Genomic DNA, 17,753 nt, shown 5'->3' on the forward strand with positions numbered 1-17,753 from the left:
TGCCAGTAAAGCCGAGTAGAACCTCCCTGCTGTCCTGTTAGCTGCTGTAGTACATTTTTGTAGATGTTGACTTACATCTTGGTGCGGAGTTAAGGATGAAGTTGAGAGGTGTAGCTAGCTACAGGTCGAGAGGTCTACGCGTGAACTAGCACGTCTAGGTTGGGATTGGGAAGGAAGGTTTAGCGAGACTGCCAAGATTTCGCGGCACTGCAATTATCAAAAGTTCTCGGAGCTCGATCCACGGATTTGCACTTGGGACACTCCCTCATTCAAGCTCTTGTACCAGCTTGAGAAGCTAGTGGCTCCCATGTCTTCCTTCTTCACTATCCCAGCGTCGCAACGAAAGCGCAAGAGAGACGAGGCCAATGTGGTTCCATCAACAAAAAGAAGAAATACAACTAAGACCAGTGCAAAGCCTCCGAGTAAAAAATCCGCTACAGCTCGACGAGATGAATCTATATCAAGCAGCGGCTCAGAGGACGAGGTGATTCGTAAAAGGGTTAACGATGCAGAGGCAGTCTCGGAGAACGAATCAGAAGAGGACGATGAGACGGGGGCGGAGAGACGTCTACGATTAGCGGAACAATATCTGGAGAATATAAAAGGGGAGGTAGACGAGGTTGGGTTTGACGCAGAAGAAATTGACAAAGATCTTATTGCCGAACGATTACAAGAAGACGCGGTATGTAGGCTGCCTAATTGCACATTGCTCTTCCCTGGATCCTCATCGCTCTACAGGCCGAAATCAAAGGTCGTCTTTACCGTCATATAGCCTCTACGCTCGATTTCTCCTCTGCGACGGAGACCTCATTTCGCACAACATGCTTGAGCACAACCTCTATAGCTACCTGTGCTCCCTTCGCATATACCGTCCACAAGGACCTTACCCTCACAAAATGGGAGCTCCCCACCCCGCCCCCTCCTCTGCCCCCAAATCGAAAACCCCCCATAAAACCTCCACGCCCGGTCCGCCGTCGGCCAACGAAGCTCATGACCACCAGGGGAGACAGGGGCAAGACTGGGGATCCGAACTACCAACACCACACAGCCCCCATACTCTGTGTCGCGGCTTCGGATACTGGCAAATTTGTTGCTACCGGGGGAGCAGACAAACGGCTTATCATCTGGTCCGCCGACAAACTCGAGCCGCTGCGTGTTTTTACACAGCACCGTGATGCTGTCACCTCCTTGGCATTTCGAAGAGGCACGAACCAGTTATATTCCAGTAGTGTCGACCGCACCGTCAAGATATGGGACGAATTAGCTTATGTGGAGACGTTGTTCGGGCACCAAGAGGAAGTGCTCGATGTGGCAAGCCTGGCGCTCGAGCGGTGTATAAGCGTTGGGGCTAGAGATCGCACGGCTCGCTTGTGGAAGGTTGTTGAACAGACACAATTGGTCTTCCGTGGCGGTGGCAGTTCGGAAAAGCGTCGACCGCGAAATAAAGATGGGGAGATTGCGGGGCTGAGAAGCTATGGCGAAGGATCCATCGACCGGGTCGCCCTTATCGATGAAGAGTCGTTCGTCACTGGAAGTGACAACGGCTCGATATCCCTTTGGACACTGCACAAGAAGAAGCCAATATTCACCATTCCACTAGCACATGGACTCGATCCACCAATGAAGCCGGAAGAGGCATCTGCAGAAGCCGAGCCGGATGCTAGGGTTCCGGAGCGACAGCCGAGATGGATCACAGCGCTGGCAACGGTCCCTTATTCTGATGTTGTTTTGAGCGGCAGCTGGGATGGTCAGGTGAAGGTCTGGCGAGTAAGTCAAGATAAGAAAAGGCTGGAGTCGATGGGAGTCGTTGGAAAGGTTCAAGGCGCAGATGAAGATGAAAAGACGGCTGGTGTGGACGTACAGGGTGTCCAGGAGGAGAGAAATGTGCGGGGCATCGTTAATGACCTCTCTGTTTTTGAGAGAGGAGATAGAGGGAAAAACGGACTATGTGTTGTCGCTGCACTGGGAACGGAGCATCGACTGGGAAGATGGAAAAAAGTCTATGGCTCGAACAGACCTATTGTTTTTGAGGTGCCTAAGATAGTAACAATTGCAGAGGCAGAGGCAGAGGCAAAGGAAGAGAAAAGAGGTTGGGATGGGAAGGAGATTGTGCAAAAAGAACCGCAGGATGTATAGCTGCATTGTTTTAACAAGCTCTCTGTCGCCTATCCGTGGCAAAGGTCGGCCGCACACAAATTCGTACAGCACTGAACATGTATGATATGCTATGAAGCTATGCAAATTAGTTGTGGCTGCTGAGGCGCTGGTGTACATGCAACAGTAGTAGCCCGCAAGCTCGAAATGGATGTTGGGCCACCGAAGCGCTTCCCGCTTCCGCCAAAGACGCTGTAAGCAATGTTAAGCAGACGGGCATCTATGTCGCGCCTTACCAGCTTGGGATGACTAGGCACCACGAGAAACACCTATTGTCAGCTCATGCATGAAAGCCTAGTGACCCTTCAGGCAAGCTGCACCGGTCTCTTCCCGCTCGTTTCCCTTGGTCCGTGTTCGGGTGTCTCTTGATCCTACGGGGTTTCATCAGAGGTCTTCATATTGATTCGATGAGCCTGGCGAGGGTGACAGTCCACTTTGGGGCCTCGCTCTCTGCTCTCGCTCTGCCTTGAGGCGCCGACGTTCAGCTCTCCTCTCAATCTTCTGTGCTTGACGGTCACGTCTTCCCTGCTCGAACATTTCCATTGCCGTTGGTGAGTGATACTGCCTAGATGTTGGGCTATGCGGATGCGCAGGAGGGGGAAGTGGACTGCGACGCCGCGTGCCTCGACGCTGCTGTAGCCCGTTAGACGGGGAAGCATTGGCTGGGGAACGTCTTGTAAAAATGCCCTGAGGCGAGTTATCCGCTCCACGGTTGGTGCGAGTAGGAGCCCGCCTGCCGATGTTCAGAGAGCGGTTTGGATGACGGGCAGATCGGGAACGTTGGGGGAAAGCTCCAGGGACAGGAAGCTGGCGGTTTGCCGATCTCGTCGGACTTGACTCGATCAAGATTGGCGAAGATGCACTGCTGGTCTGACTGGCCGGTAGGATGCCTCCAGTCCTACGAGCGATCCAACCAGCAATCGGTCTTGGGGAGTCTCTACCGACAGTAGCCGTACCACTACTGGCCTCCACGGCACTGTCATCGTCCGATGTGAGACGATTCGGAATAGCTCGCCTTCTTCTCGTATGCTGAGCAGGCACAGGGGAATCAGAATCACTTTCAATCTCGAATGGGCCGCCTGTGGATCTTTCACCACTTGCACCTGGGTTTCTATGGGGAATGTTCCGTTGCGCGTTCACAGATACACGGCTGCCGCTGTATCCGTTTCTCACGCGAAGGGCATTCAAAGCCTGCGAAACGCCACTGCCATCACTGCCACTGGACTGGTTAGACACCACTGATCTTCGTCGAGCTTGTCGCCTGGAACGCAGGATTGGGCCTTCGTCGGACTCGTCTCCAGGGTCATATTGAGCAGTTGCAGATGATGCTTCGTTACGAACACCATTCGCAATTGCTGAGGCGTCTTCCTCTTGGCTGTTTTGATCATTGTCGGAATTTTGCAGTTGGTTACCCTCCCCATCCGTTCCTTCATCCGTTTCCCAATGCAAGCTTCTGGTCGAACTTGTAACGGAGTGATGACCATTTTCGACATCGTTGACAACGAAATCATCGAGTGAGCCAACCTCCTCACCTTGACTGCCTTCATCTGTATCATCAAGAAAACTATCGTAAGGGCGCTCGTCCTCTGAATTTGCCCGCAGTCGATTGAGCTGTGCCGTAATCCGTCTACCTCTGTGACGCATTTGCGGCGGGTTTCCGTCAGAAGAACCATTTTCACTCGAATATCCGTGCTCGGAGAAGTCGAGATTCGGGATATACCCATCCATACGAGCATCTTCACCAAGGGCTCCCACAAGTTCTTCCATAGTAGCCCCTTCCATATCGTAGAGGTCATCATCCCAATGTCCATGGCCGTCAGAATCACTCATTTCGGCCGAGTCTTCCCCCATTGGATATCCACAAGATTCACAAAGTCCGTCTTCAAGCTCCCACGTGCACCTTGGACAACGATCAACACCATCTTCATCGTCCCTAATGACATTCAATTGTCTTCGACGTGTCAGTTTGAAGCAACCTCGGAAAAGGCCACCTTTAAGGCCGGTAGTTGTCCTGTCTTTTTCGACCAAAGCCGCCTCCTCGTCCTGCCATTTTTTGTGTTCCTGGGTAGTTTCACCGACAGGCATGAGCTCTGCCCGCTTTGCGAATATTTGCGTCATATCACGAATCTGGTAAACTTCAGTGAGGGCCTTGGAGCGGTATAGGGACAATTGCTTACAAGATAGGCCGGGGCGGGCGGACGTAGCACATCGGCTCGGCAGTCGGGGCAAGATTTCTTGGTCCGGTCCCTCTCAAACCAACGAACAAGGCAACCGTAGCAGAAAGTGTGGCCACATTCGATGGTGTAAGGTTCAAAGAGAGGGCGTACACAGACTCGGCAGGTAACGAGGGTTCGTATGTCGTCGAGGCTCGTTTCCAGTGTTTGTAGTAGTCCGACGGGGTCATCTCTTCCATCTCGACCCTGCTCTGGTTTGCTGCCGGAGTTTCTCCTGACTGTTTTGGCGACTGAATCTCCCATTATGATTCAAATTGCGGTGCTAAGCCCGAAAAACGGCGGTGCTACGCCCAAAAAGAGGTAAGATTGACGAGAATGCGGAGAATAGGGTGGATTCACAGCTGAGCATTTGCCATCAAACCCCTTTGATGTGACTGATGTTCTCTTGTAGTAGTCAGACTGCTTGCGGCGTTGGTGAAATGGCTGAAATGAAGTGTAATGAAGGTTGTACTTCAAAGAAGAGAAGGGTGATGTTTGATAAGTCTGGAGGGGAAGAAGAACGATTGGTTGAGCCGAATCAGGCTTAGATTCGGGCTCGGTTGAACACACTAAGGTACTTTAGCGCCACCATCCCGCTCCTTCTTTCTTCCGAGTTCCCAGGCTTCCTGAAGCAGGCACGGAGAGGATTGTATCTTACATTTCGGAGTGTCATTTCTTTCTATTCCAGATCATTCTTCGGTTTGCATAAACACATCTCGGGACCAGGCTGCCCTTAGTTCTTTTTCAATCTATGTCACTGCTCGGGATTTGCCTTGGAAAAAGAACGCTGAAGTCGGAATTTCTTAGATAGTCAGGTATCTTATGACCACAAAAGATTGGCAGAGAAAACGTTATGTGGGTTGAATGGTAAGATATCGCTCAGATTTCGCCAGCCTCAAATCTGGATTTCTGCGTAGACAGCTACGAGAAGAGACCGCTCTGCGGCGGCATCCTGATGAAGTATGTTGTGTACGCAAGCATTTTAGTCTACTTCTATCAGGGTATATCGCAGCGAAGGTGCAGATATGCGACCAAACAAGTTCATCACGGTCAAGGAAGCCGCTGATCAAAGTACACAACTCGCTGAATACCGTCAATGAGATTCATCAGCTGCCGTTATCACTCTCGCTCCATTCTGTCACCCGCTGAATTTGAAGGCTCGCTCACTCGACCCTCGCGCGGTTGCTCTCGGCAAAGTCGCTGAAAAGATGGCTATTGTCAATGCTGCCCTTTGTCACGAACTCATCATCGATCATTTCCTTGTTCATGTGTGCGAGAAACAATTCCTGATCATGAAGGAATGCCTTGAGCGCCTTCGTGCTCATTTTTCTACCGCTTCTCTCCGCATCTCTCATTGCCTTGAGCTGATTGCGAATTCTCTCTTCGAGAATTTCCAGGCGGTACTCACAGAATTGGGAGTAGAGTTCCGACAAGTTCGAGACTGGGCGGACAGTGGTAAGCACGGTGTCGTCCCTGAAGGTGTGGCATTTGGGACGGAAGGATGTCACCATCGTGACCCGCTCCGTTGACCCGAGAGCGCGTAGAGCTTGGTGCTCGATGTAGCGGCCTTGCAGCACAACAGCACAACCCTATCAAATCGTAAGCTTATCTCGCTTCAAGTCCTAGGTTCACATACCATCTGAGGTCCTCTGACTTTGATGACATCTCCATTTCCAGTGCGTAGTACAGTCTCTCCGCCAATCATATTAGTACAGTCGCTGAGCATGGTAACGCAAACGAAAGGATAGCTGTCAGTGTGCCAGTCGACGATGGGTTTGTCATCTTCCCATGGGCAGCCGGCAATACCCTCATCGTCCTCGGTCAGCTTTCTGTCCAAGAATGCCTCAAGTTCTTCCGCTTTCTGCTTCTCTGATTTGACGGAGATGTTGATATGGGCAATCTCGAAATCCATCTCTGTTACAAGTTGGACACCGGCAATATTAGACATGATCGCGAGCGTCTCAGGGTTCTTCCACGCATCGTACACAAAGGGTGCATATCTGACAAAAGATGTTAGTGGAATAGGAGAAGGAAGATGAGTGGATGGAAGAGGTTGTCGTGGTTCTTTGCTTACTTCGCAGCGAAACCTCTCAGCTGACACTGGGCTAGGTTGCTCGAGTATTTGCAGTTTTCCAAAACTTCTTTGCTGAATATCTCGGCTCTCATGCGTTGCACGGCCTCCTGAGTGAAAAGCTGAAAGGGATCGGAGACAGCAAATGGGGACACTCCGGTACCCTCAGGAAGTTTCAAATCGCTCATCGTCAGGGTCTTGGCTGGTGGTGTGAAATCTATGTGCTTCTTGGGATCGAAATTGTCGGTGCTCAGCGTGTTCATCGACATCGCTTTGATGACTGGCCCGACGTGTGCGCGCGTGTCGTCCATGAGTGACTCAACTTCCGCGGTAGCCATGCCAGCAAGAAATTAATGAAGTTGTGGATTTCCGGGCCTAAATGATGTTGTAAGCAAGAGCTAGAAGCAGCTAGAAGCAACAAAGACGACTGAAGGAAGCAAGCAATAAGTAGGTAACAAAGATGGTCCGCGTTAGATTGTAACCACGAATAAGAGAAGGCTCTGATACAGAGAGTGAATCTGAAGGATTGAGAAAAATAGCGAATCTGTGTGTGAGACGACACAGAAGGACCGTATGACAAGGCCAGAGTGTTGTTATCTTCACACTTACTGCTCTTATCTGGCGAGCGCCAGGAATTTAGCTTTATAAATGTTGATAGTAGAGTAGGTTCTTGCTCGGACGCGGGCGACTCTTATATGCCAGAGTCTTATGAAGAGATGGACGGTATTTCGCGAGAAGTCGATCTTTCTAACGCGTATCAATACTTGGGCGCGTCATTCCCACCAGTTGGGTTGTGCACTGAAAGTTCCAAAGCCGACATTGGTTGGTGAATATATGCGTATCAAAAAGATAGATTTTTCAGCCGTACGAGTACAATGCACCTACAACATAGACACTTTGTTATGGCAAGAAAACCCAATTCTGGCTTTTACGCGGGGTTCCCCAAAGCACGTTGGCACCTCTAATTTACAATCTAGGTTGATACCCCTCCACACATCGAGATGCATGCAGTTCTTCTGGATAGAGATGGAGACGGATTTGCGGAGTAAAGCTGTCACCAGCGCCGCCTCAGCCACTTCCTGCATCGGAAAGGAACCGACGGAAGGTATGGGCCATGGTAAAAGCATCTGTGGGAAAGTCAGAAGGTGACCGGGGTGGAAAGGATACCAATCGCTGATATGTTATATGGATTCAGTTACTTTGTTCGGTTTGGTATGCGGCTAGACCGGATCATGCGATTGTGCCGAGACTAAATACTCGTGCGACCAGGAAATCTAATCATCTATCTCTTTGTCACAGAGATATCCACCAATAATGTCGGGTTTGCAACCCTCTATGAACAGCTTAATTGGTGGGTATATCCGTGTCGGACTGTTGATGAGGATCGACTCCTCGACCGCACGAGTATCTGCTCTCTTCCAACGGGCACTAAGATCCTTGACGCTTGAAATTCTCTCTTCCTATAGGTCTATACCAGTCATGCAGGGATGCCATGCAGTAAACCTTCTCAAACTCTATCCAGATGTCTCTCAAATAGCAAATGCCTTAACATCAATGACTAACAATTACACACTTTCGACGTCCACACTCGGAGTAAGTAACATTCGAGAACGAGCGCTCTGCAGGGAAGATGACAAAAACCAATGAATTACGCGAACGGATACGACCGAGTCGTATTTCATCTAGCAATCTCATAGGACGGTCTGGATCCAGATGCTTGATATGGACAGACAGTCATCATTCGATAAGCTGGAGAGCAGTGCAAGCTCCAAGCTAGCGACCCAGGTGGTCAAGCATAGGTCCCAGAAAATTCGGCAGCTGCACATTTGTCCTGCATGATTTGAGAAGCGAGCGTGCTTCCACACGATGATTGTCTGCCCAACCTTCACTTAGGACCCAGGGGACAGAACCGAAGCAAGATTGCTGCCGATGTTAGCCGCTGGTTGTTTCTTGGGTTTGCAAAAATCGGTAGAGTCTGCATCATGCAGATCAACTTCATCAGTCAGTATATGCAATCTGTCGGTTTCGGACTTGAGAGGGGTAATGTGGTTGGAAAGTTATAGCACTGGTCTAAGGTACCTAGTTGGAAAGATGACGTTGAAGTCCCCTCGGTCCTTATCGGTTAAAGTGCTGATAGCGCTAAAGTAGCCTACCCGAGCTTGAGCGCTACCTACTGTACTACTAGACAAGAATAGAACCTCGATTCATGCAGATGGAACTCTGGGCGCAACAACCTTTCAACAATCAATTGCTCCTTCACCTGCACTACCAACTCACAAATATGGCCCAGCCCGGTGGATCTGACGAGTCCCCGTGGGCCAAAGGAGAGGCCGCATTTACAAGGTGCCCTCCCAAACCTTGTCTGCATTCTGAAATACTCATTTCATAATGCCTGCGTGCCTGCGTGCCTGCCTGCGTGCCTGCCTGGACCTCATACCTTCTAATGCCTCAGAACTGACGACTTGGTAGCAAGGAGTACAGCAAATATTTTGACCCGTGTCAGGACGCAGCGTCCCGTAGCATGAAATGTTTGCACCGCAATGGAGGAGATAGGCAACTGTGCTCCGACTATTTCCAGTGAGTCTGCCTAACCTCTGCTTTCGGGAGCTCCAAGTCCAGGACGATATCGGAAGCCCGCCACCCGTCTTGTGAATCCACTGGCTGATGAACCTATTTATCAATGCAGGGCATACAGAGACTGCAAGAAGGCATGGGTGAGCATCGGAAAGCAAAGTCGTTAGTCGGGCACAAATGCTGATGATAGTGCAGACTACCGAGCGCAATGAGGCGAAAAGGAGGCAATCCAAGGGGTTCTTCCCAGAATAAGCTGAAGTCTGCTAGTGGTATTGGGTAAACCCGGAGAAAGGGATAGTAATCAGTGTTCTGGCCGTGGAGATCGACAGGCACTGCGATTGTTAGCTACAATCGGGCATATATCACGGTGATTACGAGTCCTGGGATAATGGAAATACCCAAGTAAAGAGTGTGGAGGGGCAATCGTATTCAGAAGTATCGAAAGCAGAAGAGAGCCAATTCGAAACACGAATGGAAGAGTAGGCTCGGGGCTTACCTTATGAGGCTTGTCTCCATTTCGCCGCGGAGAGCTGATGACGCGATGAAAATAACTTCGGGATTGAGGCGGCTCTGCGAGTCGCCCGCGTGTGTTCTGTCACACGTAGACAAACCTGGATTGAGCATAGGATTACACGAGTATCAAAGCCGGCTGTCAACCGAAAAGTCTGTGTAGCTCACGATCGCGCGGCAGCACCAAGCAGTTACTGCAATGCAACCCGATCCAACGCGACATTCGCTGAGACCCCTTGCCACAATCTTCCCAGTCACAAATCTAGATGCACTACAACCTATCTGTTTTGGCCGCAGCCTCCTTACACCTTTACTTGGCCCTGTCGTCTTTGTGGCCCAACCGCATGTGCGCCTTGTTATCGAGATTTACTGAGAACGTCTCGTTCCTGAGAGCAAGAACGGGAGAGCTCGAAAATTAGTATCCAACTATCTATCAGAGTTACAGCTACTAGACCTCGGCCTGTTGGGATATTTGCCAGCTTTGGGGCCGGTAAAAGAGAAGAGCGTTTGTAGTAAGAAAATCTTTGGGGTCGTAGCCGACAGAGGTGAACGAACTCAACGAGGCATTGGAATGTTGTCCAGAAACACTCAGCAAGAGTTCTCATGCTCTCATGAAGCCAAACGCTCAATTCCGATAAGAAGTGCAACGAGATGTGAAGCGCGATCGCCAAGCATTCTGGTAACCTGGCAAGGTGCCAACACAAAAGTCGAAGGTACGAATCCCTAACAATAGCAGCACCAACGAGGAGGAAATCCGCTGTCTAACCTTCTTCTTGAAGCAGTCATAGTCAGTCAAAGTTGAGGTTTCTCTTCGAGTTTCACACTGCTGTCTTTTCTGATAGCTTGCCGAGCGAATGGCCGAACGGACATAATAAATCTTATGAAGCTTAAACCCGATCCATCATAAATCCCACGAAATAGTTGCGTAAATTGTAAATAGTCAATCACAAAGTGTCGGGCATCGAGCCCAACATGCCTACTCTCGACGGGCAAGATGACCTTTTGGATGAGCTTATCCTAGCCAAACAGTGGAAGCAAGCCTTGAGTCTGTGTGAGAAGAAGCTGAAGAAGGCAAATAGTAGCGATTATCTGCTGGTTTGTGACCCTCCGTCCTCAATGACTAACGACTTGGAGCCTTCATGCTCAAATAAGCGCAGGTCAAGAAGATCAAGGTACTTCTTTTGTGGCCAGAAAAGACACGTCATCAGCAAGGATTAAAGGAGCTCGGCGTCCTACTGGAAAGAAATCCTCCAGTGGTCGACATCGAAACTCTTCGTACTCTAGATACTCTCGCTGAGGCGAAAGGACAGAATGAGCCAAGGCTACGGCAAGTATGGCAAAGAGCCGCAGGAGTGCGCCCTCAGGATGAAAAGCTGCACGTGGTCTGGTTTCGGTCGAAATTCCAGGTCGGCAATCTGAGAGCTGCACAACAGGCCTCTCAGTCTTGGATGAAGAATTTTCCGAAGAACCGAGAACCCTTCTTCCTCTACATTCTCACAATGCATAAGCTTGCCGAAGACTCGGCCACACCGGAGTCGGAACGAACGCTGTTGCGATCTTTGGCCTATAAATTCCTGTCGAAAGCTGCCTCAGAAGTTTCAGACGGGGTAGAAGGGATCAAACCCACCAGAGCTATCAATAAACTGGAAGATCTTCTACTCCTAATCAGAGTGTATCGAGCGCAGGGGAAATACTCAGAAGCGGCCGCCATCGTCAGAGGTTCTCGTATGGGTATGGAGTCTCCGCTCGGAAGGAATTCATGGGAGCTTGTCAGGCATTTAATCGAGTTGCTGGAAATGAGCCATCAATGGGTAGATTCATGGCAGCTCTGTCAGCAGCTCCTAGTTGATGCTCGTGACGAATCTACTGAGAGGCGATCTCATTTGACACATTATCCTTTTGGTAAACTGGGAGATGACTGGAAAGTGTGGCAGGCACTTATCACGGCAAGCAGCAACATCGGTACTGAAGAGTGAGTGGGCATCGCTCCTTGTCTGTATTAAAAGCCGAATCTGACAATCAAAGGCGATCAACGATCACGGAAAACTTGATTAATTCGTTCGGTACTGGCATGCCTAGCTCTCGCAACGCTCAACTCGCTTTGCTCAAATTCTACTCATGCAAGGTTGCTGCACGAAAAAATTGCCAGGATCAATTGCTTTCCTCGTGCTGGGAATACTTCAAAGACTTTTCAACAAAGGTCGCCTGCTTCCATGATCTACAGCCATACATCTCATCTTTGGACAGGGTAAAGCAAGAGAAATTGGTCGAGCTCTCAAGTGATATTGCTCGAGAGATTCGACCCGAGCCAGAGAGTTCAGAGGTCAGTGAATCGAGTGGATTGATTGACCCTTACTAAACTCAAATCGCAGTCAAAAAAGGTGCTGTGGATCACATCAGAGATCAACGTGCTGAAGCTCGAATATAATCTCGTTATCTCGAGAGACGACAATACGTTCAAGGATGGCCTCCTCCAAGAATTTGTTTGCAATTGTCTCCGACTCTATAGGCTTTCATTGAAATATGATCTCAAACTCCCAGTGAGCGATCGCCTACCCGGAGATGACGCAGCTTTGTTGGCTGCCATGGGTCTCATTCGTCTATACAAAACTCGGCAAAAGTACCCAGAGCACAATAACGCATTGTTGCGAAGCGTTGTTGTCCTGGAACATCTGCTCCTGCGCTCCAAACACAACTACGACGCGTTATTGATCCTAGTCCGGCTCTACATATTTCTAGGTGCAGGGTCTCTGGCCATGGAGCGATACTCTCGGCTGTCAATAAAAAACCTACAACATGCGACAGTCTCGTGGGTACTTTATACCCGTATATCGACAATGCACCCGCATCTGGTGACCATATCTCGTCCGAACGGCGGAGGCCAGATAACTATCGACCCGGCATTCGACATGGCCCAAGCGTTAGACTGGCATAAGTCTGCCTCGGATCTCAGCAAAAGATCTGTAACATCGATGCAGGAAAACGGCCAGTGGAGCATGTCCTTGGACGCTCTCTCTACCAGCACTCATATCGAGTCCGGATTCTCAAAGCTTCTGCTTCTCGTTGAGACTAAACGGATAGCGCGCTTTGTCTCCGTGTCTCATGAGATCCAAAGCCTGGATATCAGTAAGTGATGCAGTGTCAATACTCATGGGTTTAATGCATTCTTGCTAACACTATCAAAGTGCTAATTCCTCCTCGGACAAAGGATGCCCGGGACCGATTGGCGTTTCCAAACTACGAAGCTCATGGCCAGCTCACATTCGAAGAAACTCTACCCTCAGCAGGCCCAACCATTGATACAAACGTAAGCGTGAGGGTGAAACATGGTATTACAAGAATATCCCACTGACCTGTAAATCCTAGGATAAATGGTTGGAGCACCAACTCAGCCTGGCAAAGTTCTGGGACATGCTCCACAACAACGGTCATAGCTCGATCGATGAGGCTGGATTGGCTGCAATGAAACAGAACAGCGGGTCAGACCCAAATGCCTCTACCGACGCGGAGTCCACGATAGGCGTGGTTCTAGAAATCCTTCAGGAGCTATACATGGTCTTCTACCAAAAGCCACCAACGATTGAAGGGAAGTTTGTCGGCGCATGGCTTCGCAACACTGTGGACAATCTCGAGGTGTATATTCCTACCGGCTCGCAGACCCTAGAGTCAAACATGAAAGCCGGAATGAATGCTTCTGCACGACTGGGGAAGAGCCTGAAAATACCGCTTTGGAGTTACTTTCATTCTATGTATACCTACTTGGAGCTTTGCAAATATTTGATTCCACTCCTCGACTACGTGCTTGCAGAGAATCGCAAATGCAAACATGTCGATGCCACTTGGCTGGGCTCCAAGCTAGCAAGATTTCGAGAAGAAGGCAAAAAGCTGTCTGTCAATGTTCGGCTCTCTGTGACAGAGCTGCGAGATAAGCTGCGAGGCCCCGCTGTCCTTCAAGAAATCACTGGAGAGGTATCAAGGGTTACCAACAAAGATGAATTGGAGGATGTGATTGGGACGGAGCTCCGTTGCTTGGGGAAAGAGTCAACTATGATCTGCAAAGACATACAAGAAAGCTGGATCGAGGCATTAGATGGAATCATTACGAACCAAGGTCGCATAAATTGAGGAACTATGAGAGGGATTGCATGCTTGGAAAAAAAAGGGGCTTCATTTGCATAGCGTGGGGCGTTTCGAGCACAAGATACCCTTTTGCATTGACAAGGTCAGCGAGACATCTGGCCGAGTATATGGAGAAACCCAAACAAATCATTTGCACACTACCTACGCATTGGACATTCATAGCTTCTCCAAATAGAGCCAGGGGTGCAGGAGCGATGAGCATTGCCCTCTTACAATGCAGTGACCTTTGCATTCGCCGACTTCTCAAGCTCACAGCCGATCCTCTTCCGCCTTTCTCCTCTCCTGAACCTTCACCATCAGCTCCCTCTTCTCATCTCTCAACGTCACATAAATCTGGTCCGCTGTCAGCAATCATCCCTGGAAGTCCGAAGGCTCAAGCACGGCCACTCACCCAAAACCACCATAGCATCTCCAAAAACCCCCAAGTAAACACCACACTATTACACAGCACCTCCCCTCCCCTCCTTCCCTTCCCACCCCACAAGCCCCCCGGCTTGCCCGCGTAACTGTACCCGGTAACCGCAAAGAAGAACGTCAACCTGATCGGCGCCTGGCTGCTCCAGTAATGGCTACCCACCTCTTCCGGTAATCCTGAGCTCGTCAAGTCCGATATAGCGAATAGAGCGAGGAACAAGGCGGCGAGGGTGGAAGCGGGGGAGGGCGTGGAAAGGGATATAGGAGGGTCGGGGATGTCCATTGCGGCGCCGAGGACATAGACGAGGTTTTGTGAGGCGATGGTCGAGGGTGAGGTGAAGAGGTAATAGGAGAGGGTTAGGTGGAAGAGGGAGAGAGTGCGGAGGAGTGATTGAGCAGAGAGGATGGCCATTGTGGGCTTTGGAAAGGTTTTTATGCGCCCAATTGGTTTTCTGGCAGTAAGCAGGAAGCTACAGTTGAAGCCGAACAGGTCGACGTGGGACCGAGGTTTGCCCGCGTGGGGGGGGGGAGGTGCTCTCCGCTTGTCCTCCCCTTCCTAGCCGTATAGACTCGTTGCTCGTTCTTAGCATGAAGAAACAATGCCCGCCTCCATCACCCATGCCTCCCTGAACAAAGAAAAGCACGTCAAATACTGGCTCCGCTGCCTGAAAACCTACCTCCCAAACGCTTACACCTCCAATGAAGCACAGCGCATGAGCTTGGCCTTCTTCATTCTCTCCGCCCTCGATATCCTCGGTGCACTCCACACCAAAACCACTGCCTCCGAGCGCGCAGGATACGCGAATTGGATACTACGCTGTCAGCACCCTGATGGAGGCTTCAGAGGGTTTACGGGTACGATGACAGGGGATGAGAACAGGAACGAATGGGATGCGGCGAACCTGGCTGCTACGTATTTTGCGTGCGCGTCATTGGCGGTGCTAGGGGATGGTATGGAGAGGGTGAGGAGGAGAGAGTGTTTGGAGTGGGTGAGGAGGTTGCAGAGAGCGAATGGGAGCTTTGGGGAGGGGATAGGAAAAGAAGGCGTGGTGGAAGGGGCTGAGGACATGAGGTTTTGTTACGTGGCTGCAGTGACGAGGTGGTTCCTGAGGAGGGGAGAGGATATGGAAAAGGTGGAGGACATCGACGTTGAGGGGTTGGTAAAGTGGATTGAGGCTTCCGTGGTGAGTAGAAAGTCTGATGACGGCATGGTATGCGCATGATGCTGAATTTGTCAGACTTACGAAGGAGGCATTGCGCAGGGTCCGTTCCATGAGGCACATGGTACGCAACATGTCGCTCTTGTTGCCGGGTGAAGAAGCCCTACTCATCTGCGTGTGCAGCTGGGTATACGTACTCTGGCGTCGGTGCACTAATGGTACTTGGCAAGCTGCCACGGCGTACGAGCGATTCAAAGGACGAGGGGAGGATGAGCGCAGAGTTCGTGGAGAGCGTGACCAAATGGCTCGTGTTGCGGCAAACGCTGATGCTGCACGAAGAGGATGAACTCCCTATGGCAGACGAGGAGCCACCCGATACGACGCTGGAATCCTTCCCTCCTACCTTTCATGTCCAAGGGGCCTTCCCTGTGTCGGTCGCAGACGCAATTCTTCCAAACGGTCTAATCGAGATGTCACCACACGATCTTCAGTGGGCTGGGTTCAACGGTCGATGCAACAAGGTAGCTGATACATGCTACGCTTTCTGGGTTGGAGGAACATTGGGGGTGAGTTTCTGCTATACTGTATGACCGAGCGTCAGCTGACCAGCGGCCGGGACAGATGCTGAACAGAGAACATTTGCAAGACTTCAACGCCATTCGCCACTATCTGCTAGACAAGGCACAACATATGATCGGCGGTTTTGGTAAACTGCCTGGTGATGTCCCTGGTCCGTATTCCTCCATAGCTACCAAGCTTGAGCGGCAATCTAACATCAGATCCACCAGACATCCTGCACTCAAATCTCGGTCTCGCAGCCCTGGCGATCATGCATGACCCAGATCTGAAAAGTATAGATCCGACGCTATGCATCAGCCTCAGTGCGAAAGAGAACTTTGAAAAAAGCTTCCCTTCTCAGCAAGCACGCGGCAATCTTCATGGTTCAAATACAGCCAAAAGCATGCATTGATACAACTACGAGTCCCATTCATGTTCCTGTCGGGCCACAAACCCCCACCGTTTGTATATTTTCAAAGCTCAAACAGTAATTAGAAGGATCGCATTTGCTGCTCAAGTATTTTGATTCTCTCAGTCAGAGGTCCAACGGACAGACGTTGTGAAAAAGGTCCCACAATAAACACTATTCTTGACGTCGAGCAGACTCTGGACTGGCAAATTTCCTGCTCCAGTCCTTCACAGCTCAACCCCTTGCAAAAGCACATTCCTGGCGCTAGTCCCGATGGGGACCTCACTCCCATCTGAGTCACGGCTCAATCGTTTCAAAAGTGGTTCATATAAAGAAATGCGCAAATTTTCCCTACAAATGGCTCAAATAGCTCAGGGGTTTAGAGCATGGATTTGCAGTGTCCAGGGTCCGCTGTTCGAATCAGTGTTTGAGCTTTTTTTTGTTTTTTTTGGACTTTACTGAACGCTCTCCGTCTTGCTCGGTAGGGACGCTGAGGCAGCAGTCGTTTGGTGACCGACCACCTTTTTTCCACATTTTTCCCGCTGGATTTCCGGATTTTGATTTACTAGCCGGGATACGATTACGTGCCAAGAGAACCACTTTTGTACCTATGTAATTCATTCTCTTTAGGGTTGATTCAAGTGATAGCCCTCAGGGGAGGTCAAGCCCCCGGAACGAAAACCAATTGTTATACACGATTGAACTATTTGAAAGAGAAAAGAAGGAGTTTGTTTATGAATCTCCTAGAAGAGCGCAAGATTCAAATCGCTTCTGAATATACGACTGGAGTTCTCTAGATATTCGACCTCGGATATCGCTTTCCGATCAAGATGTATTTATTGGAAAGCTTGCTTTCTCATTACTCAAGACTGAAATCACAAAATGTTCGACAACCATAAATTTAAAGTTGACCAATCAGGTCTTCAGATTTCGTGATTTTGAAGCTAAAACTCACTGTATTTCTTCATTTCTAAGCTAAAAGCGGGTGCACACGGGTACGTCCAAAAGAGGAAGCACCATAAGGCTGAACCTCGAACATCAACTTTATCAATTTATTCTATTTAATTCCTTTAACGTTACGTAATAAATGATAATAAAGTAAATTTATAGAGTTATAGAGTTAATTATACGCTTTTAAATAAAGTAGCGAAGACGAAATTTGATAAAGTATTCGTAAAGATATACTAAAAACTAAGATTTTTATTCAAATTATCGAGTTTGCGAGAAGAGCCTCTCCGGCGGGAGCCCTCGGAGAGCCCTCGGAGAGCCTCCGGAGGGTTAGGGGGGTTTCAGGGGGTCTCCCCCTGAGTATATTAACTATCTCTCTCGATTCTCAGGGTTAGACCCCTTAAAATCCCTTAAGTCCTTCGGAGCTCTTTAAGGGCTCTCCGAGGGCTTCTATCGGAGGGGCTGTCAAAGTAAGCTCGAAATCAATCAAATATCACTAAAATAATCAAATTTCGAGCTTGCTTTGACAGCCCCTCCGATAGAAGCTCTCGGAGAGCCCTTAAAGAGCCCCCGAAGGGTCCGAGGGGTTTTAGGGGGTCTCC

General features: G+C 49.8%; 7 protein-coding genes and 1 non-coding gene across 8 annotated transcripts; 5 read left to right on the plus strand and 3 right to left on the minus strand.

The window, feature by feature from the left end:
• Window positions 1-307: 307 nt before the first annotated feature.
• Window positions 308-2,136, plus strand: HO133_008689 (uncharacterized protein; the record flags this gene model as incomplete). Its single annotated transcript, XM_037299554.1, has 2 exons — window positions 308-682; window positions 739-2,136. 2 exons carry the CDS (start codon window positions 308-310, stop codon window positions 2,134-2,136), a joined length of 1,773 nt encoding a protein of 590 aa, XP_037155555.1.
• Window positions 2,137-2,538: 402 nt separating this feature from the next.
• HO133_008690 (uncharacterized protein) lies at window positions 2,539-4,631 on the minus strand (the record flags this gene model as incomplete). The annotated part of the gene is made up of 2 exons (XM_037299555.1): window positions 2,539-4,281; window positions 4,332-4,631. The coding sequence occupies 2 exons, from the start codon at window positions 4,629-4,631 to the stop codon at window positions 2,539-2,541; spliced, it is 2,043 nt and encodes a 680-aa protein (XP_037155556.1).
• An 899-nt stretch (window positions 4,632-5,530) lies between these two features.
• On the minus strand, window positions 5,531-6,776 carry HO133_008691 (uncharacterized protein; the record flags this gene model as incomplete). Its single annotated transcript, XM_037299556.1, has 3 exons — window positions 5,531-5,956; window positions 6,004-6,367; window positions 6,442-6,776. 3 exons carry the CDS (start codon window positions 6,774-6,776, stop codon window positions 5,531-5,533), a joined length of 1,125 nt encoding a protein of 374 aa, XP_037155557.1.
• A 3,718-nt stretch (window positions 6,777-10,494) lies between these two features.
• Window positions 10,495-11,498, plus strand: HO133_008692 (uncharacterized protein; the record flags this gene model as incomplete). Its single annotated transcript, XM_037299557.1, has 2 exons — window positions 10,495-10,617; window positions 10,680-11,498. 2 exons carry the CDS (start codon window positions 10,495-10,497, stop codon window positions 11,496-11,498), a joined length of 942 nt encoding a protein of 313 aa, XP_037155558.1.
• A 95-nt stretch (window positions 11,499-11,593) lies between these two features.
• HO133_008693 (uncharacterized protein) lies at window positions 11,594-13,647 on the plus strand (the record flags this gene model as incomplete). The annotated part of the gene is made up of 4 exons (XM_037299558.1): window positions 11,594-11,845; window positions 11,895-12,648; window positions 12,708-12,829; window positions 12,889-13,647. The coding sequence occupies 4 exons, from the start codon at window positions 11,594-11,596 to the stop codon at window positions 13,645-13,647; spliced, it is 1,887 nt and encodes a 628-aa protein (XP_037155559.1).
• A 264-nt stretch (window positions 13,648-13,911) lies between these two features.
• On the minus strand, window positions 13,912-14,488 carry HO133_008694 (uncharacterized protein; the record flags this gene model as incomplete). The annotated part of the gene is made up of 2 exons (XM_037299559.1): window positions 13,912-13,995; window positions 14,054-14,488. The coding sequence occupies 2 exons, from the start codon at window positions 14,486-14,488 to the stop codon at window positions 13,912-13,914; spliced, it is 519 nt and encodes a 172-aa protein (XP_037155560.1).
• A 187-nt stretch (window positions 14,489-14,675) lies between these two features.
• HO133_008695 (uncharacterized protein) lies at window positions 14,676-16,206 on the plus strand (the record flags this gene model as incomplete). Its single annotated transcript, XM_037299560.1, has 5 exons — window positions 14,676-15,260; window positions 15,315-15,360; window positions 15,420-15,802; window positions 15,858-15,966; window positions 16,025-16,206. 5 exons carry the CDS (start codon window positions 14,676-14,678, stop codon window positions 16,204-16,206), a joined length of 1,305 nt encoding a protein of 434 aa, XP_037155561.1.
• A 357-nt stretch (window positions 16,207-16,563) lies between these two features.
• HO133_008696 lies at window positions 16,564-16,637 on the plus strand. Its single transcript has one exon. It is a non-coding gene; the product is annotated as a tRNA-Cys (tRNA).
• Window positions 16,638-17,753: the final 1,116 nt, after the last annotated feature.

Source organism: Letharia lupina, assembly GCF_014066315.1.
Source record: "Letharia lupina isolate WasteWater1 chromosome Unknown contig_5, whole genome shotgun sequence".
NCBI classification, from domain to species: domain Eukaryota; kingdom Fungi; phylum Ascomycota; class Lecanoromycetes; order Lecanorales; family Parmeliaceae; genus Letharia; species Letharia lupina.